Here is a 26,326-nt window from a genome sequence, read left to right as displayed (position 1 = left end):
CTGTGGACCAGTGGTGTCCTCACCGCCATCACCTGGGCACTTGTTAGGCAGGACCTGGACCTCATCCCTTTTCCCAGACCTGCTGGAGTAGAGTCTGCATTTTAATAAGGTCCCCAAGTGTACATTACAGTGACAGAAGCACACTCCGAAGAAAGAGGAGGACTTACCTCCCACCCAGGGCCAGGTCTAGTTTCGTATGAGTGAGCCCAGGGTCCAAAATTTAAGAGGGTGCCAAAAAAAGGAGTAATTATCAAAAGCAGTATATTAAGAATGAAGGCCAAGTGTGGTGGCTCATGCCTGTAACATCCCAGCACTTTGAGAGGCCAAGGCAGGTGGATCACTTGAGGCCAGGAGTTTGAAACCAGCCTGGCCAACATGGTGAAATCTCGTCTCTACTAAAGTTATAAAAAGTTAGCTGCGTGTGTTGGCTCATACCTGTAATCCCAGCTACTCAGGAGGCTGAGGCATGAGAATCACATGAAGAGGCAGAGGTTGTAGTGAACCGAGATCATGCCATTTTACTCCAGCTTGGGTGGAAGGGGGGGACTCTGTCTCAGATTAATTAATTAATTAATTAATTAAATAAAAATGGAACTAGATAATTGCAGTCTTCTCCCTTCTGGATTAATAGGGGAGAGGGCAGGGAAAGCTGATGGGGTCTAGGTTTCTTGTTTTCTCTAAATATTCTGAATTTTCAGCAAGTGAAATTACATTGAGTTGTTTCCATTTTGGTCCACATACTTAGATATTATTGGATTTTCAATAACTGTGGTTAGATACAAAAAAATGTAGCATTGTAACCTAAGCATTTATTCTGCAAGGTCAGTTCAAATGGCCAACATAGATCACACTAATGATCACGATAATGATCAAGGTAGGTAGCCCTTATTAAGAGCTTGCTATGTGCTAAGTGCATTGTGTGAATTAACTTAATTTTTATAGGAAACCCCACATGAGAGGCATGCTCTAATCTCCATTTTAGCAGTGAGGTGATGGATGTTTGCAGAGGTTGGGTAGCTGATTTAAAGTTATCCAGCTAGAGACTAGAACAGGTAGGATCAGGCAACTTGCCCAGAGCCCACTCTCGTTACTGCTTTACAATATACAATAGCGTAAAATAAATGTAAATTGTATTTAAAGTTCTAAAGCAATTTTATGCATCCTTTTCTTCAATATACAAGTATTTCACTGCTAAGTGTGTTTCTGAAAAATCTACCCCTTTAGATTTTTAAGTTAAAAATGCTCCCTAAAACAATAAGAGTAATAGATAGATGATGGCACTTACTTTTTAAAAATGTCCATAACATTTTGGCTGCCAATTTAAAAAAAAATTGGACAAGAAGATGCTGTTAGTTCAAAGGAAGACAAAGAGTTCGAGGTCCTCCCTTTTGGATTGGGACCCTCCCGTGGGCTGGGGGTACCATGAGCCTGGTGGGCACGATGTGATCCTGCCTCTGCCTGACTTGGCTTCTTCTCTGCCTGTTTTGTAGCAACCACTGCACTTGCCTTTCTTGCCTGTGTCTGTGTGGGTCTCATTAGCAGTGGGTGTGTGTCTCACCACAGTGGCTCATTCACGGGGCTGCTGGCAGTGCCAGGAATCAGGAGCCGCCTCTCCGTCTGTCCAGAACAAAGCTGGGCTGAGCCCTCTCACGGTCCTGTGGCCCTTGGTCTCCCCACATGAGGTGTCCCGAGATTGAAGAGAGAAGGTGCCTCCTGGCGATGGCATTGCCAAGGCTGGAATCTGCCTCTCAAGGAAGTCCCTCGGTGGCCAGCTGCTGCGCCGTGACCTTCGTGGTGGTGGAGTGAGTAGGCACTGGAATCAATACGCCTGGCCTCTCCATCTGCCAGCCTGAATGCAGGTGCCAGTTACTACTGCCCGGCACGGACGAGGGACGGGAACGGTGGCGCATAGATCCCGGCAAACGGGATTGGCTTTTGTGGACACAAGCTTGAGGTTGGCAGTGCCGTTTTATTTATGTCCTGTCCCTGCTGTAACAGGGGCCGCCTCTGTACGGCCTTCGCTCTCTCTGTACTTTCGGCTCGGGTCGCGATCTTCCTTTGATTCGGGGTTTGTTTTTATTCCAGCCCGGTTGCTGCTGCCAGAGCCATGGCTCAACGGCTTGGCCTGGACTGGTGATCCGCATGTCAGGAGTTTCCAAAAGTTTGTTCCGGTCTATCTTTGAGAGAAATAGCATGGACTGGATCCCATCGCCAGATTGTGGTGTCTGGGGACACGTGCTTGGGGCACTATTTCCATCTTCTGTCTTTGTCTGGTCTCCTCCTCATTAAATCTTACTGGGTCTGTGGAGCTGACTACCAATTGGTGCCTGACCTAGTTACAGAGAGCCAGTCCGTAGCCCCTTACTCATCATCAGAAATGGATCATAACGGTTTGTTCATTGTGATGCAAAGTGGGCTCTGCTATTTTAGAGTCATTTCTCCCTTTTTGGAGTTTGTGCATGGGGGTGTATGTGCATGTATTTATGCATGCATGTGTGTATGCACACGTTTGTGTGTGTGTGTTTGTGTGTGTGTGTGTTGGGCAGCTGCCTAAATGAAGCTGGCATTTTCCATTGCTATGTGGGGACTCTGCTTTTGGAAAACACTTCTGCGGCGTTGTATGGAATCCTTAACAGGCTTGCTTGTTTCCCTGCCTTGACCTCCTTTCGTTTTCCACTGGGAGCACTTTCTCTTGAGCACAGGTTCTCACATTTTCTGCTCATGGTGTCAGCTCTGTGGCCACTCTTCTGCCAAAGGGCACCAGGGAGTTCCTCAAAGGACCTTTTGAACTGTTTGTTCATGAATGAAGAGTTCAGTCGGACAGTGACGAGGACAGCACACACCTCTGATTGGTCCCTGCCTCAGAATTGCTGGGCATGACTCATGCATTTGGCTTTTGCCTCTGCTGATCTCACAAGCCGTGTGGGAGGCTGGGGTTTTTTTCAGCATCTCCCAGAGTCTGTGACCTTTTCATCACCATTTTGCCTTGCATTTTGAAAAATACTCTCCCTGAACAAACTGTGTTTATAAAGTAACAACCAACTGCTTTCCCTATTTTTAATTATTCATTTATACCTATTTTCCAATCAGAGTTTCTAATCAGTATGTGTTAATCAGAGTTAACATTTATTTATTTACTGGGCATCTTCTGTGTGTCTGGCCTATACCAGGTGCTGGCACTAGGAAAGTGAACAAGATTCAGTCTTAGCAGGGATTTCCAATGCATAATAATATTTCTGTTAATTCACATTAATTTGGGTAAAATTTATTGCTCACCCATGGCATGTCTGGGGTGGTGCCAAGTGCCTTATGTATACCCCTCCTTTAATCTTCAAGGCCATGCTGTGAGTTTCCCATTAGAGATACCACTTTACAGGTGTGGAGACTGAAACTTGTACAGTCAAGTCGAGTCACTCACTCAAAGTCACACATTCAATTACAGGGTAGAGGCAGGATTTGAATCCTGGATTGTCAGACTCCAAAACTCCCCCCATGGAGATTATAGTCACCAGCTCCCTGCATTCCTTCCTTCACTCTCCTACTGGACAGGTGTTTGTTTGCTTTTGTGGGCATGAGGAGTGTCCTATGTTCTCTCCGTGTTCCGTGGCTTTTGGTTTAGTGTGAGGTGTCTGAATATCCTGGGTGCAAATGAATTTGTTGCCCCATAAAATAATGGAGCGTCTAGGTTGCTAAATGTGAAACTTACTTACCTCTTGATTGTTTAGATAGGAAAAGTGAGGCTCTGAGTGCAAAGGGATTTGTCACAATCGTACAGTGGCAGGGTCTGGACTTAAACTCAGCAACTCTGTTCTACAGGCTGGTGGGGTTATTGGCTAATTTATTCTGAGTGAGATGGCAAATCTCAAGAGTTCTCCTGGGAAATTCTATCCAGGTTTGAGCTCAAAGCAGCCAAAACTAGACACAATGCAAGCTCATGAGGGGCGAGGTTCTAATCTTGTTCATCACTGTGTCCGTCCCTGGTCCCCAGCACGGTCCTATGGTGCAGTTGGTGGTCAACTGATGTGTGTTGGAGGAATAAACTGGATGAAATGAAAGGGGCTTCCAGGGAGAACTTTCTAAGGTTCATGCTATGGGATTGGTAGTTGCTTACCTTTCTTCCTGGGTTCTCTTAACCCAAGAGAGTATTTTAGACTCAAATTGATGGTATCAATATTAATTAGACACTTCAATGATTCAGTCAATTGGGATTGTAAAACTATTCTTCTGTTTCTATTTTGGAATAAATTGGCTTGTTCTTTGGGCGTCTCTGGGCAGAGCAGTTTTTCCTGGCTGTACAAAAAAATGGATGCTCAGGTATCGGTATTGGTACCCAAGCTCACTTTAGATGTGGCCAACTCAGGCATCTATGCTGCAAAAGAGGTACTCCATGTGGCATGAAGTGACTACAAGATTAAAAAGTGTTTCCAGAACAGACAATACTTTAACCATTATATTAGAAATAAAGAAGAAGAGAGGAAAGAATTCACCCGGAATTCATTCACTCTGACTCATGAATTGTCCTCATTTTCTTCTTCCTCCTACTATTCAAATTAGTCAGAAATATTTTTACATTATTGTAATTGGAGTCCAGATTTGACGTCATAATGAACCATGTGGAAATAGTCCCAAGTATTTTCCCATGTGTCTTTATAAGTCACAGCATTGTGACTTTGGGGAAAGTCTGCTATTCCATGCACGGCATGCATTGTGTTTTACTTAAGCATTCTCCTGTTACAACAAGGCAATTGTAACTTTATGGGAATGTAAAAAAGTGTTTCTTGTTGGCAATCTGGATGAAACTTAATGAGATTATTTAAAGAATTGCAATACCGACAAGGTCCTTTACTTCAAGTGAGTTACTCTGTTTGGAGTCAGCCTAATGCTCTATTTTCCTAATAAAATAAGAATACTTAAAACATGCATAGGGAAACATCAAATTAGTCAAGATTAGAATTCTTTTTGTTCTTTTCTATTTTTTATAATTTTAATAATTAAGATGACATCGAAAGCAAGCATCTTTCTTAATGGCTCGGAGCATTTTTCTTATTTCTGAAAATGAGTGGCATTTAACTGAAAGACGAAACACCAACATCAATAAGAAATGAAAGCGAATGGCTTAGAAATGCTAACCTGGTCTTTAATGTTTCTTCGGGAAAAAACCACTAGAAAAGCAGAAATCTGTTCAAGTAAATCCATCTGCTCACTTTTAGGTCAAACCTGTTAGGATTAGTTCTTTAATGAGGTTACAGAGTTTTGGGCGATGAGTCTGCAGAAATGATCTGGTAATGAGCTGACTTCGAAGAGAAGGTTGAGAGAGCTTTCATTAACTCTGTTTGCATCATAATTTGGCAAGGTCACTGGAGAGCGTCTTCTTTAGGCCACTAAAAATAGACAGTCTCATAGATCCAATCATGTCGTCATCTCTCTCTCTCTCTTTATTTTTTTCTGTAGTCATGTCTTATTTTGGGAGCTCCCTTCATTCTTCTCACCCCCCTGCCTCCTCTGGAACCCTGCGATTGCTTTGTGTAAGACACTGCCTCCTTGTGTGCTGAGGAAGAGAGGAAAGACAGGGCATTTCAGGCCCCTCATTCACCTGATTACTTTATCTTGCAGTTTCCCTTCCTCCCTCCTTCCCTCTTTCCCTTCTTCTTTCCCTTCTTCTCTCATTTCCTTCCTTTCTTCCTTTCCTTTTTTCTCCCTTACTTTGTCCCTCCCTCTCTCCCTGCTCCCTCCCTCCCTCCTTTCTTTCTTCTCTCTTTCCTTCTCTCCCTGCCCCCACTTCCTCCCTCCATCACTCCTTTCCCTCTTCTCTCCCTCCCTCCCTCCTTTCCTCCATCCCTCCCTTCCTTCCTCCCTCCCTCCTTTCATTTCTCCATCCCTCCTTCCCTTCCTTCTTCCCTTCCTTCCTCCCTCCCTTCCTTTCTTCCTTCCTCTCTCCCTCCCTTCCTCCCTCCCTTCCTTCCTCCCTCCGTCTAGTACTTCCTCTTTCTATTCCTTAGTCTCTCCCTTCATCCCTCTCTCCTCCCTTCCTTCCTTCCCTCCTTCCTTCCTCTCTGCCTCCCTCCCTTCCTTTCTTCCTCCCTACCTTCTTCCCTTCTTCTTCTCTTCTTCTCCCTTCTTCCCTCCCTCCTTCTCTTTCTCTGTCTCACTTTTATAGGTCCCAATTCTATGCATCACTGTGCATAGAAATACTTGATATACAATTATTTAAAAAGTAAAAACCATGAATGAATGAATGAGTTCCATTTCAAAGCAAAAAGAATGAATGAATGAATGAATGAGCAACAAAGAAGACAAAAACGATGAATGAATGAGCACCATTTCAAAGTACAAACAACGAATGAATGAATGAGCAACAAAGAAGACACAATTCTTGAGAGAATGGCAGGGCTAGAAAGACTTCTGCTTCCCTTGAAAGCATACTTCGCTACTATTTTAATAGCTCCTTCTTTCACACTTTTGTACCCCCATTGCCAAATATGTGCTCCACTTACATCGTGTATGTGTTCTATCTATGCCTTGTCATCTGTCTGTGGTTGTATGCATCTGCCCGTGTCTAAACATATACATCTGTTCAGAATGAGGTTCTGTAAAAATTCAAAGGATTCATTTAACTCCTGGATTCTTCATTTCTCTTTTTTCTCCTGTTGATTCCTTGAAGTTCATGCAGGTTTTTGGTAAAGAAAATCTTACCCTAACCTCTAAAACATATAGCATGGATAAAGTAGAGCTTCTGTGGATTAAATAGAAGAAAGGAGAAAGTTGTAGGAATCCCCAGAAACCTCCCTCCAACTCTCCGCACCACACCACAGCCCCTGCAGCAGCCTTTGGGATACCCCAGGAATACCACTCTTTGCCAAGAACAGTTAGTAAAATCACTAGATTAGATCACTGCTGAGTTTTCATTTGGCTCTTACATCCTGTGATTTGTGATGTCTCTCAGACTTTAAGTCCAGGTCTCTGTGTTTATGGTTTGCAAAAAATGCAGATGATTCCCGAGTAGGTAACGTAGGAGCTATAAACATGATGCAGATGACAGAGTTTCTGCTTTTCATAACCACACAGGGACTGGAGGAGCAGGCAAACAGTTGGGAAAATGGTTTCTTAAAACAACAAAATGTCCAGACACATAAGAACGGAATGACTGATAAAGGTTGTTGTAGGTCATAGTTGTTGCCTCTCATTTCATCAGTTACTGAGCATCAGCTATGTGTTGGCCATGTGTGTATTGGTGTAAAGAGATCCTAAGAAGATATGATCCTCCCTCTGTTTTATTAACGTTTTAAAATTTTTTTGTGTGTAAGTTATCGCTATCTAATTCTTTGCTGCTTATTTTTCTGTTTACTTTTTAACTCTACCAGAGGCTGAACAATCTGTAAAAAGAGCAATCTTAGCTGTTTGGTATCCAGGGATTTGACTCATGCCTGGCACATAATAGATGTTCAAGAAACATGTGCTCACAGAATTACACTGTGTCGTCATCTCCACCAATCACAGTGGTTGGTGGAGATGATGCCGCAGTGTAAGCTTTGTGTGTGTGTGTGTGTAGTTGGGAAGGTGGACTGTCAGGAGGTGATATTTGGCTAAGACCTTAAAAGACAGGGATAAGTTTGTGAAAAGGGAAGAGGAAGAGATATTCGGTTCAGAGGCAAAAGTAGGAATGAAGGAGGCAGAGTGAAACAATATGGTAAGTTGAGGCAAAGCAATGGGTTCCTAGAAGGAGTTTCCCCAAGTGAAGCTGAAGACCAGTGGGGCTTACTAATGAAGGGCTTTCCCTGAGGGCAGAGTGGAGTGGTGCTTAAGAGAGGATGCTGTGGAGTCAGGCTGCATGGATGTGAATCCCTACTAGCAAGGCAGGTGGCATTAATAATTCACCCTCTCCATCTTAGATTTCTCCACTTTCAAATAGGGGTTATCTATGTGACACTCCACTTTAGCACAGTATCTGGAACATAGCAGGCTTGGCTATTGTTAAAGGAGAGGAGACCAATCTAAGGAGACCTTGAGGGCTTTGCACCCTGGCATGAGCAGGCCCCTGGTTTAGGGTGTGCCTGTAGCAGCCGTGTGAAAGATGGACTGGCTCTCAGGTCCTCCTGGCAGAGAGATGCTGTTGAGTGTCTTCCTCTGTCTCCTTCCTTCACCTGTGTGGGCCAGTGATGCTGTTCTAAGTGGCCCAATAATTGTCTTTCCACTATGTTTAAGAACGCTGCTTTGTGTCTTGCATGGGATTGTCTCTGTGAGAACCAATGGGATAAATAGTATTCTGGCATCAGTACCCAGAATGGCTGCAATCCAGCTGACCACCAGTTTTTCTTCATGGGTGCTGTGGTCCTGTGCCAGGTCGTGTGTCCCCGTCCCTTTTGTGAGGCAGCCCTTGCAACTAATATGACTTCGTAGACCAAGCTTTGCATATGACCTTCATTCAAATTATTTCATGCTGTTCTTTTACCTTTTCACATTTTTAGTGTTCAAAATAGTCTCATATGTGTTTGTACTGTATGCACCTTTGTAGGCGGCCTGAAATTCTTTTTGGAATCAAACAGGGTATTGGTAAAATGCATGGCATGAGTCACAGGGCATGAGGTGGAGAGTGGGCCGGGTGAGTCTTCAACCTAGTTTTTTCATGAAGACCTACTTTCCTGTAGGGCTTTAGCCACTGCTCCCTCCTCCACCACCATGTCAGAACTGGCATTTGTCTCTCCCTGTAATTCCTTCTCTGCCCTTGGAAGAGAACTGTGATCATTTGTTGCAGTCCCCTTGTGTAGCTGACCTGATGTGTGATATTAATGAAGATGTGGTGCAGAGACCCTGGGATGCTGGAGGCAGGGTCTGGAGCGGATTAGATGCTGTAGGTGCCGCTCTTCACCCATGTCCCCCTTGGGCCTCCGTCTCCCTGTCCATAAAATAGTTGTGGTGCCATGGATCCATGTTCCCCACCTCTCAGTCATTCAGGTTTTGTCTTCCCTAATATCTGGATACGATTCACATTGTTATTTACTTAATATTTTCTTTTGACTCCTTCTACTTTCTGCTATTTAAAAAAATTTTTTTGAAGAAAATTATATTTCTCTAATTTCTGGCAAGTCAATATCTCTTGTCATAAATATGAGGCAGCCAAAAAACAGATATAATTAAAAGGAAACAACATAATTGAATCCTCTCTGAGCCTGAGACTGCCTTGTCTTTGTTAAAAAAGGTTTGTTCAGGAATCACTGCAAACAGAGACTTTCTCTTTGCTGACATCAGGACTGAACAGAATTGAAAAGGTATGTCTCTATTTCCCGCATTTATTGTCATTGAAGGCCAGTAATCTGGCAATTGGTGGGGCCTCTGTTGTGTCAGGTATTGCATTCATTTTTTTATGTTGAGTCTTTGTAACAGAACCCTGATAACAGAACCCTGATGGTATTGACTTATATTTAGTGAACAGTAAATTTATGTCAGAAACAATAGCGTTATTTGCACACAATATCACCTCTGTGCTTGCCACAGGAATGTGAGGTGTTATGATGCTCATTTTACAGGTAAAGAAACAGAGTCCTAAGTCACAGAACTGACGAGTCATAGAGGCCCAAACAGGAATCACCTTGCAGCTGCACCTTATGCCAAAGTCTTTCTAATTCCACAACTTGGCCCCTTGGCTTGCTGGGGGACATGCCCCCTTGGTTTGGCTCCTAGATAAGGTCCTCTGGGCCTTCTCTGAGGACCATCTTGGCTCTGAAAACTGGCTGTATGTACACATCACTCTGAGAGCCAAAGGTGACCCCTCCCTGGCCCCCAAGGTCTTCTGCACATGCAGTGTCCTCTTGAAGATGGCTACATCATGGTATTGGATTTGGCCATGAAATCCCCAACTCATGTTGAACACTAGAGAAGTATCGGCTCTTAGCTCTGTGTTTCCCAAAGCGTGGTTGGAACACCGATGGAGGGAGGTGGGATGCTTTTAGCCAGGGGAACTGATTATTCCAATTACAAAGTTCTGTCATTTCAAAGTAGGAAACAATCTTACTGCTCATCAAATCTACCCTGGTACCCGATGCCAAAATTCATTTACTTACTGGATAAGGAAAGTGACTGAAATGTTTACAAATATGAATGATCAAGTTGTGAATAATATGTACACATGTACGCGTGTGTGTGTGTGTACTAACACACATATAGATACTATTATATATCTTTATATCTCTCTATATAGAACATTTGCAGATATCAAAGCCAAGGAGGCATGTTAAAAACCTGTTAAGACAGCCTCCTCATTTCTTGGCCTTTTGGCTAAGATGAAGTGTAGGTATCCAGCCTCATTTTCTTGATGGAAGCCGTATGATAGAGAATTAATAAATGAATATTGTAGAAGACCTCCCCAGACTTCTGATCCACTGATGTGCAGACAAACAGGACCATTTTTCTGTCATTTCCACCCTCATGATCCAAGCACAGTCTGGTAAGATGACCCAGCTCCACATAGCTGTTGACAGTGTTTCATTTATTTTTTTCCTCTTTATTTTCAGTTCTTAACAATGGAGTTAGTAAAAGTAACCATCCAAAGAGTATTAAAACATGAAAAGATAAAAACAGCAAATGCATCCTTGAGGATGTGTGTTTTTGTGTGTGTGTGCAGTCACATTTACATCTAAAGCACACACACATATGACTTACAAATAAATCGAGGTAGAACAGCCTATATAAAGCTTCCTACGAAAATATTAGATTCTCGATATTGACAAATGATTTCTCCAATTCTTCAAGAATGTCAAAATTTGTGCCTAGCAGTGAAGAATGTTCTTCCACCAATAAAGTGCAGCAAACGCAAAACTGAAACATTTTAACGACCTGATTCCCCTGCCGACCCTGAGTGAATCCAGTGTATTTAATGAGGTGTGATGAGGATGTAGAGCACCCGCTAGACTCTCCCTGGCTCACGTCAGCCCCTCTGTGGCCAAATTCAAATTTCTGCCTGAAGAAAATCAGTCTCCACTCACTGCAGCCCTTCAGAAGCACTTGCAAATAGGTGAGACCACTATGTCCAGGGCTCAGATTTTTATTTACTAAGTCATTGGTTTGAAAGCTCTTTTGAAGCATTTAGTTTGTACCTTTGTCTGATTACAAAGTGGACAAGGAAACATATATGCTTCTTATCCCTGTGGAGTTTATAGACAAGCAGAATTTGCACAGCTTGTATCTTCAGAATAAGTGCCTTGGAAGAAGCAAATAACAAAATGGCATTTTTTTCTTAACCTAATTTTATATTGCAAAAGGATAGTCCCACTTAATTTTGAGAAACCTTATTTTGTTTCTTTCTGAGTATAATAGCCCCAGAGGGAGCTCTCTCCTATTATATCATAAATCAGTCGTATTGCTATGGACTATGCAGTTTACTTTTCTTACTATGAAAAGATAGCGGGACGCTGTGACTATTTCTGGCAGACAACAAACACTGCAGTGTGTGTGTGTGTGTGTGTGTGTGCGCGCGTTTGCACCACTTCTCTGACTTTATGAATATGTAGATTTGTGTACTCCAGAAACTTGCAAATAAGCGGATTTCTTGGTTGTCTGGAAGTTGCCCAGATTTGATAAAATACAAGAGACTGTCTCAGGCCTTGGGTCTGGTTAAAGGTCTTTGTTGTTCTTCATTACATGCATGGGTTCTCCTTCGTAGTTGGTTTCTGCTTTTTCTGGATAGTTAGGTAGCCTGGTAAAGTGATGCAATCCTTAGTCATGTTTCTTTTAAATCTCTGGACTACTTTCCTAATTTAGTGCCCTATTTTATAGCCAAGGAATGGAGTAGCGTACAGTTGTTCAGTGAATTGCTATAGATTCAAACTGCCTGTGCCCAAGTCTTGGCTTCACTGGTGAGTGGCTTTGTGATTGAGGGCAACTTTACTCAGTCTTTTTGTGCTCCAGTTTCCTAGTTGTGAAATGAAGAAAAACCACAGTACCTGATTGTCATAAGATGAAATTGTATATTGCAGGAAGGTGCTTAGCCCAGGACCTGGTCCGTTGGAAATTCTCAATAAATTTTAGTCATGATCATTGCCTGTTTGGATTAAGTTGTTTCTGGAGAAGACTCAGCTTCTGGGAGATAGAGAAATGCTGAGAATTAGCATCATTTGTACATGATGGCATTCATGCCTTAAATCCCCAAAGATGATTAAATGCTTCATTTGGCATGTGAAGTGTTTAGAAAATATTGACCACACTTTTTCAAACTTAATACTTGCACAAACACAGGCATTTAATGCCAGCCAGAAAATACCTGTTGGTTTCCCAGTCTTTTATTGTTAATAGTCAATTATTTGCAAAATGATAACCTACTTTACTGATTTGAAATATTAAAATATTATAGAAAACAAACCAAACAGTGCCACGTTGCATTTATCAAAGCTGAATAATTTGCACCAAGTGAGTACATTATTACGGTCCCTGAAAACAAATTACAAATTATATCTGTCATTTGACATCAAGTAGATAAAAGGCAATAGGTATTTTTAATCTTTTAAATTAAAAAATATATAATTTTGTGGTCATTCTTTGTCTAACTACTACCATTCATTTATTTCTCCAATAATCTAGCCCTGTGGAGGGTTAGCAGTGTACTGACCCGGGCCAAACAAAAGTGAGAATAATAATGTGATTTCTATCCTCAAATAGCTCACAGCTTCCTTGATGCAAAGTTGGGAGGACCAAATAGCCATAAATATCAAAGATCTCTAACTGTGGAAGAAATAAAAAAGCACTATGTTACACTAAGGGAATCCTGAAGCCCTCTGAGTTTATACTAGGTACTGAGGATAATTTCCACCAAAGTCACACTAACAGTAAATGAAAGAAGGGGTCAGACGCAGGGAAGCACAGAGGTGCAAAGCCTGCCAGGCTCAGGAACAGCAATACTTACTGAAGCAGGAGGTAAGGTGGGCAGGTGAGGCTGGGGACAGATAGGAGACAGATGCATGAGCTGTGTTAATAAATGTGGAGTGTGGGCATCTCCTGACCTGATAGGGAGCCATTTAGAATTTTAATATTGTCAGGTTTTTTTTAATGTAAAAATCGCTATTCCTCTAGTTGGTGGCTTCTATCGAGAAGGGGATTTCTGTTTGATCATGGGCATTGCATTCAAATGTTTAGATATTTATCCATACATGACAAGGAGACAAACAACTAAAATAAAATCAGCTACAGAAGAAGAGGTTAAAGTTATTCTGGAGCATATGTGATTGTGTGCACGCTGGTTGCTTTGTTCACCCTAGTAGTTCTTCAGAAAACTTTACATACTGACCGTATAGACATCCTTAAAACTTTCCTGCAGCGTGCTTATACTTATTTTTGTCCGCTTCTCACCTTCACCCTAAAAAAAGTTTAAAAAGTGAAATTGCTAGCATTTTAGGCAAAAATAAAATATACTCTTCTGGAGACTTTTCATTTTCTTTCTATTCTAGCTGTTCTCAAGTTGTTAATAATATAGTCTCTCTCTCTCTGTCTCTCTCTATATATATGCACAAATTTTATAGTGGTTGTGCTTAGATATTTCCCCTTATTCTAACTTTTATTCCTCTTTATTCAGTAGCAAAATCACCATTGCTGAGTGGTAAGGGAAGAGTCTTTGGAGCAAGGGAAATCTAGATTGGAATTCCCACTCTGCTACTCATTTGCTTGGTTATCTTCGGCAAGTTGTTCAACTTCTCTGGGTTCTAATTTCCTCCTCTTTCAGGAGGCAGAAATAAAAATCCAGCGGTGTGGGGAAGAGTAATTTGTACAAAACGCATGTAGAAGCACCAACGCAATAATACCGATGATGTGTAGTAGACGGCACAGAAAACCGGAGCTTCTAGTACCGCGGTTGTCAATTATGTTAAAGGGAAAAAGTGAAGCTACATAATTTGGACAAGAAATACGGATAAAATGTAGTGAGTAGTAGGAGGTTTGCTCATATGCTAGATGACTGTTTGTTTATTCATTTCCCAAAGATATGACAAAAGCTGTGAATATTTATTTAGTTCTGCTCCCAATAGCCCTTCTAATAGGGAATTATTTGGGTACAACGAAAGACATTTGTAAATGCGGCTGATAAGACCGGCATTGGACAAGGAGTGTTTTGTTGGACACAAGAATTCTATTGTCCCTGGCTTCAGTTGTCAAGTGCCCGGGGAACCCAGAATTTATGGTGGCAGCACAATGGCCCTTTCAGGGCTCAGGGAAAGAGCTGTGAGATCCTGCTCCCCGGCTTTTCAAGGCCTCTAGTCTTTTTATCAGGCCTGGACAATGCGGGATTCAGCGGCTGCCTGAGCCTCCTGACCGTCCATTGGCCGTCAGGTATTGTGCAGTAATTACCATGGTGACAATGGACTCCCTCTACGCCCGTCCATCGGCGCTTTGGAAAATGGTGAAGGTTGTCACTTTGCATTAGGTGCCTCTAAAAGCATGGCTTACTTAGAAAAACTACTAAATAGAAATAAAGATAATCGTAGTAAGAGTTTGATTTAAAAGGCCACTGTGTCAAATCCATTTGGAGCTCAGAAACTCTTTATGGATGCTTTCTTCTAATTACAGATAGATGCTGGGCATCATCCTCTGTGCAGGCAGTAAGGAGCCAGCCTTGAAGATTTTGCAGGAAGGGATGAGCAGAGGGCAGCTGGTATCCCTTAACCACGTAGTGGGAGCAGAGGTCTAAGCTGAGTCCAGGAACTTTGAGGGGTTTCTAAATTTCTTTGAGACTCAGATTCCTCATCTGAAAAAAATATGCAAAATGCTTATAGATAAATATTAATTACATGTGGTAAGATTGCATGTTAATATTTATGCACATGTCAATATTAGTTCTGTATAAATGCTTACGCATCTATTATAGGGGTTTTTGAATAGCAAATATACAGTAAAAGGTAAACTGTTTAATCATAGAAGCACAATATATCTTTTCATAATCACAACTGTTGATTTTTGAGTGTATAAGTGAAGTGTTGCATGTATTATGATTATTCTCCACAATCATTCTACAAAATAATTATTATCCCCATTTTACAGTGAGGAAACTGAGGCTCAGAAAGTTCTTGCTTGCCCAAACTCAAACTAGCTTGGAGGAGGAAAAACTTGATTTTAAGTCTTGTTCTCTCACATGCAATAGCTTCCTGCTTCTCTCATTATTTTTACCAAAAAAATTGTGATCTACAATCCTATCTTATGAAATATGATTTACCATATGGTTTTGGAACTTTGCAATAACAGGAAAGAAAAACACCCAATGGAGATTATTAATTGAGTTTAATCATCCCTTCAACAATGTCAGAAACATATGATGCCCGACAAAGGAAGAAGCCCCATCTGCAGACTCCCAGGGATGGCTGCATACGTGTGGCCCCTTCTCCTGCCTGCACAGAGCAACATCAACAAAGCAAATTGGTATTTCTAGACCACCAGAAAAGTGGATGGCCATTGTTCAACTTCTTCGCCAAAGAAAAGTTTTAAAAACCTGATATTTCACTTGTTCATATAAGAATAATATATAAACATTTAATTATAGTTTGCTTTAATCAACTATATTCCAAAATATCTGAAATTTCCCACTGTGGTGTTTTTTTGTTTGTTTGTTTTGTGTTGTTTTGTTTTTGAGACAGGGTCTCACCTTGTCACCCAGGCTGGAGTACAATGGCGTGATCTTGGCTCACTGCAGCCTCAACCCCCCAGGCTCAAACAATATATATATGTGTGTGTGTGTGTGTATATATATGTGTGTGTGTGTGTGTATGTATGTATGTGTGTATATATGTGTATATATATGTATATATATGTATATGTGTGTATATATATGTTTCGCTATATTGCCCAGGCTAGTCTTGAACTCCTGAGCTCATGTGATCCTCCTGCCTCAGCCTCCCAAACTGCTGGGATTACAGGCAAGAGCCACTGCAGCTGGCCTTTCCATTGTGTTTTTATCAAAAAGTAGAAATTATCTGTAGTCACACACCACGGGAATAGGCATGCTTTGCCCTGGGGAGTGGGCCTCCCAGTGGGTTCTTAAACCTGAAGAAAAAGGAGTGGATTTATTGATCCAGCCCAGTTATGCTACTTCCTTGCTCTATGCACTTGGGCATATGCCATTCAGCCTCAGTTTCTTCATCTGTAAAATGGAGAAACTCTCTCTCCTTGGGCTATGCTGCTCCCTTCATTGGCAACTCTTTCCATTTTAACGGAGATCCTAAGAGAGGGAAAGTGGCAAAAGGAAGGATATGGCTCCTCACGTACTGAGCTTTCCACACAATCAGAGCTCAGCAAAAGGGAGCTGCTACAGTCACAGCTGCATCTGCCCCTGACTATCTTCCTTGATTTTGGTATGCTTACCGAGTATGTCCTTCATTCTACTTTATGCACTCGGGCTTCACGGTGTTCTTTTTCCTGATTTCTAGTCTCTCTGAAATAGTATATGGCATGTACTGTCTGAGCCCCTAAGAGGCTTAGTGCTGTGGGCAGCCAACCACAGTGACGGAAGGGCTGATAGATGACAATGGCGCTGTACTTGAAGACAGCCCATGATGGTGTGCAGAGCTGGGAAGATGGCAGAGAGAAGTCCTGAGAGTAGGTAGGAAGTGGGTGCAGCAAGACTGGAGTGTAGTTTCCTGGCTCAGAGGGGAACACATGATCCCAAGTCTAGGAGAGTCATGAGCTGTGGGGAAGATGAAGGAAAATGAACATTCCAGCCATGAAGGCCAGTGCGGAGAATGCAGAAACAGACAACCTGCTATAGCCCGCAAAGCCGTCTTAGATCCATCAACTACACTAAAAGCATAAAGAACAACTTGGATTTTGTATGTTCATTTTTTTTTTCTAAGAAACGTGATATAATTGTATACTAAAATTTTTCACAGAATCCACAGTCCCTCTTTCTCTAATGTTTGCAGTGATTAGAATTCATAGACAATTCACCGTCTATTTTTGCTTTTCTTCCAAAGCTTTTTTGATTGACTGCACAGGCTTTTGGAGAAAGGATTTCTATAGGAAACATTTTGAAGGGAGGTAAAGAATGCAAGACACAGTGGGGAGTTCAATAAGTGTTTTATAGATTTGAGAAGTCAGCCTTTCTAAACATGCTGGCCACAGTAACAGCTGCATTATTAACAGAAGACTAGAGAAGGAAAACAGAAGGTACATGGGCTATGAAGTCAGCACTGCTGGATTCCAACCATACCCGGGGTATTATTGGCTGAACACTTTCAGCAAGAGTCTTACCCTTTTGTGTTGTAGGGTGAGATGGCGTTCATAATACCCAGGATGGTTATATGTGGTTAAGGGTAATTCATTGGTGAGATACATGGCAAATATCTTTTCCATCCCTGTTTATAACATTCCAGTTATCTATTGCTGAGTAACATGACATCCTAATATTTAGTGGCATATAGCAACAACTTACTACTATCTCTTACAGTTCTCTGGGTTGATTGAATTCATTTAGGTATTCTTACTTGTTATTTCCTGCCATGTAGTCAGATGGCTGGAGTTACAGGAAGATTTGAATGGATTAGGTATCCAAGATGACAACTTTAGCCCCCTGTCTGGCACCTCACTTGGAAGGCTGAAAGAGCTGGAAATGGATTGACACCTCGCTCTCCATCCACACAGCTTCTCCACCTGGTGGTCTGGAGCTTTCTCATAGCACAGTAATATCAAGTATTTGAACTTTTGACATGGCAGTCAACTTCTCCTAGAGCAAGCATTCAAAATGCACAAGATAAGCTACAGGGTTTCTGTATTAGTCCACTTATGCTGCTATAACAAAATATCACAGATGGGGTGGTTTAAACCACAGATCTTAATTTTTCAAAGTCCTGGAGACCAGTAGGTTCAGTTCCTGGTGAGGATCTTCTTCATGGCTTGCAGACAACAGTCCTCTCACCGTGTCTTCACATGGCAGAAACAAAGAGAGAGCTCTGCTTTCTTTTCCTTTTCTTAGAAGAACAATCCCTCATGATGTCATCTAAACCTAATTACCTCCCATAGGCCCCACCTCTGAATAATATCACATTGTGGGTTAGTGCTTTAACATGTGAATTTTGGCGAACAAAAACATTCAGCCCATAACATTCTACTGCTGATCCTGCAGAATTCATGTCCTTCTTGCATGCAAAATACATTCATTCTATACCAGCAACCTCCAACATCTTAACTTGATTCAGCATAAATTCTGAGGTCTAAAGTCCAAATTCTCATCTAAATAAGTATGAGTGAGACTCCGAATACTATTCATCCTGAGACACAATCAGTATGGATGAGATTCAAAGTGCTGTTCATCCTGGGGCAACATTTGTCTGCAGCTGTGAACCTATGAAATAAGATAAATTACGTGCTTCCAAAATACAGTGGTGGGACAGGTGTAGGATAGGCATTCCCTTTCTAAAAGGGAGAAATTGGAAAAAAGAAAGTAGTGATGGGTTCCAAGCAAGTTTATATAAAAAGGCAAATACCAGTGAATCTTAAGGCTCAATAGTAATTTTCTTTGGTTAAATGCTTTGCCTTTTGGACCGACCAGGGTGGAAGCCCCTCTCTCATGGTTCACATAGTGTCAGTTCTGCTGTTTCATTGTTATGCAGAGCCAGCGCATAGTCCCATAGAAGGAGACTGCACAAGGGCATGCCTATCAGAGGGTCTGGGTTATTGTGGGGCAATTTTGGAGACTGGCTGCAGCATGTAACATGGTTGACAAGCAGGGTCCTTCCTCATTTGTTATGCATTGTGTGAACTGCTGCATGTAGCATTTCCTCCATGACTCCCTGTGCCTCCGGGAATAACTCCAGTGTTACTCTGTCCTGACATTTGGATAAATAGCACACAAGAGGACAGCTTTATTGTTCATCTTGCTACAGTCACCAAAACCAGGCTCTATGAAAAAAATTTAGTAGATCTAAGGTCCATTCACAACCCTTCACTAAAAAGGGCTTTTGTTTGCTTGTCTGTTGTTTTGGAGAAGGCTTTGTGTAGGATTATTAGATGGAAGCAATATCAGACAAGGAAAGAAATTTGGAAAGAAATGAAGTCAAGTCAAAGAAATAAGCTGTTTAAGCCCCTAATTCAGGCTGAGTTGATCCTAGAAGGTAGAAGCCTAGAGATGAAGGACATTCAAGAACTCCTTTATGCTGTTGTGTTAGTGAAGCTATGCCAGCTGGCACCTTTCTTGGTTCAGTGCCTCAGTTTTTAAAGATGACAGCTGTTTAGACACTCCATATTCGTTTCTTTATTCACTCAACAAATATGCATTGAACAGATGCTCTGGGCTAGGAAATGTGTTAGACATTTTGGGAGATATGAAGATGAATCAGACCAGAATCCAAGCAGAACACAGCCCCCACACAGAAAGTCTAAAATGTGGTGTTGTGGGTGGGGGAAATGCAATCTTGAAAAGAGTTGCAACCCTGTCAGCCCAGTGCTCTGGTCTGCTGGAGTGGGGATAGCATCTCCTATAACCACCACCGCTATTGCTGCTCTTCGTCTTTGAGCCTGTTGTTCATGAGGATCTGTCAACACCAGAACAGTGCTTCTCACCTTAGGAAGGAAGACATTGCTTTGGCTTTGGAACATAGGTTCTATCAGAAATGGGCTCTAAGTATTCATACCTTCCCCCATCAGCTTGTTCTTCATGCAAGAGCAAATGTATGTGAATTACACGGCATGTTATAAGAAGTTGTATGTAGAATTGCTTTATCATTGTCATCATAGTACCAAATGCATATATGGTTAATCACACTATCCAATGATATTTATAAATCCATGATAAGTTTTTCCCACTTTTCACATAATTTTAGTAATTGGTTTATCTCTCTCTTTGCACACCTGGATTGTCATCTTCTAAGAGAAAAGTCTGTCGTATGCAACTGTGTATAATATTGTATCACTTTGTCAATTCATGCCACCACTAGGTTACTAATGATCCTTTCACTTTTTGCAGAAATCACTGTGTTTTCGGCTCAGCGGCCCTGTGACATTCCTTCCTGTTGTCCTTTGTTGAGTGACCAATCAGATGGGTGGAGTGTGTTACAGAAATTGGCAGCAAGTGTCCAATGGGTGAAGAAGGTAAGCTGGACTAACAGTACTGAACAATTCACATGTTACTATGTATGTCAAGATGGAAATTATGTCTGTCTCTCAAATGTGGCTTGATTTGGAACTTCACTAAAGCTGAAAGTAGAATCTGAGAGGGAGAGAAAGGCCTACCTTTTTCAGTAGTGAGGAATGTGATTATTCAGTGTTAATGTTATTGGATTCTCTTTATTGAACACCTATTATGTGCTAGTAGTAGTAAGATCTGGAGGAGAAAGAAGGAACTAAAGGGATTATAATTCTTTAGCAAGGACTCGGCTAAACAGGCCAACTGAGATGATTGCCATGTTGCTTTTTTCTCCTTTTCTTTTGAAAATAAGTCTTAAAATGGGAACAAAGTAGCTTATATCCCACAAGGAAATGAGATTGCTAGGAGGCTGAACCTTTTAGACTTCAAATGACAGGGCCCTCGATCATGAGCCAGGAGGCCTGGTTTCTACTCCCAGATCCAGCTCTGTCATTCACTGTCTGGGCTATGAGATTAATGAGCCATTTCCTGGGCTGCCAGAGTGGCTGGACCTAGGATTTCTAACAGTTCTTCCATTTTAGGATTCTGTGAATCCATTTACCTTCTCCATCTGCTCGGTGATAACTGGAGCAATATTCATAGGAGACATCTAAATATCCAGATAGAAATTTAAGAATTAATTCTACCAGCCTGACTTTCCACTCTTGGGGAATCTAGACCTCCTTATCCAAGTGCCTATGACTCATCTCCATGTGGATGTCCAGTGGTGCCTTAAACACGTATGTTAAATCCAGGTTTTCCCTGGGCCCCACATTCCTGTAATAGTATCAAAATTCACCCAGAGTAGAAACACGGGCAGAATACTTTAAGCCTCTCAACCCCTCACCCCCAATAGCAGTTAATTCCTCTTGATTCCTATTCATTCTATTCTTTGTCTATCTCTGAAGTAGTTTTGTTTCTAACTATCCCTATTGCCACTGTTCAAATGCAAGTCAAACTCTTTTTCTCCAATGTTACTGAAATTGTCACCTAATAAGTCTTTTTTGCCTCCAGGGTTATTTCTCCCTCATCAGCTCCAATGTGATCCATGATCTATATATATCCTGAACAATGTTCTTAAATCCACACATTATGTTACTTTCCCACTTATTCCCTTTCGATGATAGAAATAAGCTTTTCTTAACAAGTTTCTAGGATCCTTTAATGAGAAGGACCACTGTTTTGCTGTCCAGATTCATCTCTCAGCTGCTATTCCCTCTCCACCTTGCCTGTATTATATACATCCACTCTAGGACCTCCTCATGGGGCACAGCCATTATTTCCCCAAAACCTCATAATCTCTCTCACCTCATAAGCACTCTTAACACATTTTATATCTTAGCTTGGACTTCACTATCGCTAAGGAGCTATTTCTAATAGGCTAAGATTACCTAGACAATACTTTAGCAGCCAGGGATTACGCCATTTACAGTGATTTCTACATTGGACTGTAATTGTCTATTTAGTTGTCTGTCTTCCCAGCTAGACCTGGAGATTTTTGAGGACAGTACTTATTTGGGACCACTGTGCTCTCAGTTGCAAGTACTGTATCTGGGCCAAAGTATGCACTTAGTAAGTATTTATTAAGCAAATGAATAGGGGCCTTCGGTATATTTTTAATTAAATGTGAGGAAGGTGGACTACGGTGACTACTCAGAGAAAAGTCATAATAACAGCAGCTAACAGGTTTTGCATGCTTACTATATGTCAGGTTCCTAAGGATGTTAAAGGTATGACTCCCCTTAATCCTTCCAAAAGCCTTATGTGGTAGGTATTATTAATGTCAAACGTTTTATAAATGAGAAAACTCAATCTTGAAGAATGTATTAGTCTGTTTTCACACTGCCATAAAGAACTTCCCTGAGACTGGTGATTTATAAATGAAAGTGGTTTAATTGACTCACAGTTCTGCATGGCTGGGGAGGCCTTAGGAAGCTTAGAATCATGGCGGAAGGAGAGGTAAGCATCTTCTTCACAAGGTGGCAGAAGAGAGAAGAGAAGCACGTGTGAAGGGAGGAGAGCTCCTTATAAAACTGTCAGATCTTGTGAGAACTCACTCAGTATCACAAGAACAGCACGGAGGAAACTGCCTCATGATCCAATCACCTCCCTCCCTCCACACTTCGGAATTACAGGTTCCTCCTGTGACACATGGAAATTACAAATTGAGATGAGATTTGGGTGGGGGCACAGAGCCAAAGCAAATCAGGGAAGATAAATAACTTGTCTATGGCCATAGTGCTGTAACTTTTATCCTTGGAATTTATATTTATGGGAAGTCTAACTTTAGCTAGAGTTTGTGTCTTTTACCACTCTCCTTGTCTGCCTTTCTCCTGAATGAATCTCCCATATTTTGGGCAAAAACCATTATCTCCACATAAGGCCAGGGGTTTTTCTTGCAGCCCACACAAGCTGTTGTTAAATAGATGGTAGTCCTCTGTGACAGGGAACTCTAAATTTCTGATAATTTCTCGGGTATTTTACACTCTTGTGTTAATGTGGGCCTGTTTTGGGAAAAAATTTCAGTGTGAAGAGTCCCCACCTCTTTCTCTCATGATCTGGTCAATATCTGTTAAGGGAATAAACCAATGAATGAGAACACTTATCCTAGAGGCAAAATGGCACTTCCCTACAAACGCACCAGAATGATTTGGAAATTGTATAACTGACTTCTCTGGCATTTGCTTATTTTGCACTCATTTGCTCCGAAGCCTGGCTCAGCAGAGGACGTGCATCCCTCCTGTGGGTATGTCTGTAAATGATGATCATCTCATTTCTGCTGAGCCAAATGGGCCTCTTCATTTCATCGGCCCTTTGCATTCCTCAAGAAGATGTGCAAGTGACATTTTCTATTTTTCTGGATAATAGGGGCAATTAGAATGATGTATGCATGAATCAGAGTCAGAAGGTAAATAGAAAGTACTTGAATTTAATTTCATGTCTAGGAAATCTGTTAGTTTTTTTTTTAACCTGGAAATTAAGAACAGTCTATTTTGAAGAGTTCTGCAAAGCTTTTATTCCAAAGAGAGGAAGGTAAATTACTCCAATGTTGGTGGCATGAAACCTTCATAAAACAAAGCAAAACATAAAACAGCAGGAATGCAACTGGAACAATCCTTTGATTTTTCAGGATAAGCTTCTTCTTGATGGAAGAGAATTCTGGGCCTGGTGGAGGAAAGGACTTGTTCCTGATCGCACTGTAAGGATTTTGAAGAACAAAACTAACCAATGACTTTAGCTGAGACTCAGATTCTTGATTCCCAATCAGGTCAAGATGCCAGGTTTTCTTGAACAGGCACCTATGACATGCCACAAACACAGGCGGAGATGAAAGGGCACTTCCTCTTTCCTCAAGGAGTTTACAGTCAGGTAACTACATATGGCAGTCAAAATCCAAGTGGGAAGGAAAGACGGAGAGAGACTTCAAACAAATGTGGCATGGGTTCACAGGATCGACACTCTAGTTAACTTACAGTGAAATCCACTGGAGCTTGAGCTTCCATTTCTAGCACACGTGTCTTACTTAAGAACCTTCTCGGAGCAGAGGAGGAATTATCCGGGCAGCTACAGGATAAGGCTTCTAAGCCCTGTGACCTTGCTGGGTTTTCAGTAGAGCACAGGGGCCTAGAAATTAACATCTTGGAGAAGTGGAAGAGATTTGCCCTTTGCTCAAGAGAAGTGTACACACATTGGCATCCTGCTGAGTAATAACCAGCAGGAATTGCTGGTCTCAGGTCACCCAATTATCTTTCATTTGCATAGGAATGAATCCCAGAAAGCTGCTTCGGGGGCAACTCACCCGTGCTGCAGAACGCACCGGGCTCTGCATTGTCCCTGACAGCTTGAAGTGTTAGCAGTCTGCTTCCTAACCCCCTGTGCTGCTGGTTCTGTCTGTGAATGCATATTTCCTATTTTGGGATGTAGGCCACTGTGGAGAAGGAGGCCAAGTATCTGTCTCTATCTGGTGTCATCCGAATCATAAACAGACACTTAGTTCACTTGTTGCCTACACACTGCAGCTCTTCAATGTGTACAGTGTGGCTGTCATCACCACAATCAACTAATGATTACATGAAGCCCTTATGTGGTAGGCCACCTGAACATCCAGTCCCTGCACAAAATCATTACTAAAGGAAAAACCTCAGCCAAAGTTGTGGTTCTTTGATCTTGCTTTATTTAGCTAGTGATGGGCAAAGGGGTCAATGACTTTGAATTCTCTGAGCATGCCCTTGTACCAGACACTGTGCTATGTGCTTTACATTTATTATCTTGTTTGACGTCACCAAGACTTTAGCTGCTATGTGCAGGGGTCATGATTCTTTCATAGATGAGGACACTGAGGTTTAGAGAGGTTAAAGAACTTGCTGAGGACCCCTGATGAGCAAGGGGTAGAGACAGGGTCTCCACTCTAAGCACAGCAATGTAGTGCCTCCTATTGATCAATGTCTCTTCCAATTCTTTTGTACCTTGACTTACAGTCTTAACCAAGCTGGGATGGGAGGGAGTTGGAGGGCAATTACTATTACAGTTATTTTGGTATGGCAATGTCCTAAATCTCTACTTGAGGTTTCTAGATTCAGGGGATACATGTACATGTTGGTTGTATGGGCATTTTGCATAATGGTGAGGTTTGGGCTTCTAGTACACCCATCTCCAAATTAATGAACATTATACCCAATAAGTAATTTTTCAGCCCTCCTCCTCCCTTTTTGGAGTCCCCAGTGTCTATTATTGCCATCTTTATATCTATGTGTACCCCCTATTTAGTTCCCACTCATAACTAAGGATATGTAGTATTGGATTTTGTGTTTATGAGTTTTTTCACTTAGGATAATAGCCTTCAGCTTCATCTATGTTGCTGCAAAAGACATGGTTTCATTCTTTTTTTATGACCGTGTAGTATTCTTTGTGGCTGTGTAGTATTTCATTTTTATTTTATTTTATTTTATTTTATTTTATTTTTTTTGAGACGGAGTCTCGCTCTGTAGCCCAGGCTGGAGTACAGTGGTTAGATCTCAGTTCACTGCAAGCTCTGCCTCCCGGGTTCACGCCATTCTCCTGCCTCAGCCTGGCTGTGTAGTATTTCATAATATACTATACAGCCATAAAAAAGAACATAGTGTGTGTGTATATATGTGTGTGTGTATGTATATTCTACATATATATGTGTATAGAGAGGATGTATGTGTGTACAGATACACATATATACACACATAAATACATATATGTCTATATATACCTAGACATATATACACACGTATACATATATGCACACATGTGTATGTGTATATATGTATATATGTGTGTATATATACACATGCATACATTCGCTCTATACACACATATATGTGGAATATATACACACACGTATACACACATGCATTCTTTATGTGTATATATGTATATACATACATATGTGCGTATATGTATATGTACGCACATGTGCATATATGTGTGTATATATGCACATATATGTATATATACATGCGTGTATATATGCACATACATATACATATATACCACATTTTATGCACACATATATGTATATATACACACATACATACCACATTTTATGCACACATATATGTATATATACACACACATACACACATATATATATACACACATACGTACACCACATTTTCTTCATCCTGTCATTTTTTGATGGGCACTGAGGTTGATTCCATGACTTTGCTATTGTGAATAGTGTTGTAATAGACGCATGAGTGCAGGTTCTTTTTTGATATAATGATTTCTTTTCCCTTAAGTAGATACCCAGTAGTGGGATTGCTGGGCTGAAAGGTAGCTCTATTTTCAATTCTTTGCAAAATCTCCACACTGTTTTGATGGAGGTTGTATTAATCTGCATTCATACTAACAAGTGTATACGCATTCCCCTTTCTTCACATTCTAGTCTCCACTTGAGTTTTAAAGGAGACTTAGCTGGTTCTGGCTAATGCAGCAGGATGCGACTGAATGTATCCAGTGAGTGAGGGGCAAAAATGGCAAGAGGAGAAAAGACTGGATGTGTTCACTCATCAGTCATCTTGAGAACCATCCCTATGTTAGGCCTTGGACTAGGTGCTGGTGATACAATAATAAATCATGTGTATCAATACAACAATGAAACTGTACCATTGCTTCCAAAGAACCCCTCTTCTTGTGATGGAGCCAGGCTGGCAAACAAATAATCATGGTACAGAGTTCCTTTTAGACAGCTCCCTGGATCTGTGAAAACCCAGA

At 41.4% G+C, this 26,326-nt stretch overlaps 1 protein-coding gene across 2 annotated transcripts in view; it reads left to right on the top strand.

The window, feature by feature from the left end:
* Positions 1-26,326, top strand: part of CDH11 (cadherin 11) — a 181,492-nt gene that overhangs the window by 48,605 nt on the left and 106,561 nt on the right. For both annotated transcript variants that reach the window (XM_077983855.1, NM_001266613.1), the window contains 1 exon segment: positions 19,925-20,049. In XM_077983855.1, coding sequence (XP_077839981.1) covers positions 19,925-20,049 — 125 coding nt within the window.

This window comes from Macaca mulatta, chromosome 20 (genome assembly GCF_049350105.2).
Source record: "Macaca mulatta isolate MMU2019108-1 chromosome 20, T2T-MMU8v2.0, whole genome shotgun sequence".
Classification (NCBI taxonomy): Eukaryota; Metazoa; Chordata; class Mammalia; order Primates; family Cercopithecidae; genus Macaca; species Macaca mulatta.
The sequence above is the reverse complement of the archived record's forward strand: the minus strand, read 5'-3'. Positions and strand labels throughout refer to the sequence as shown.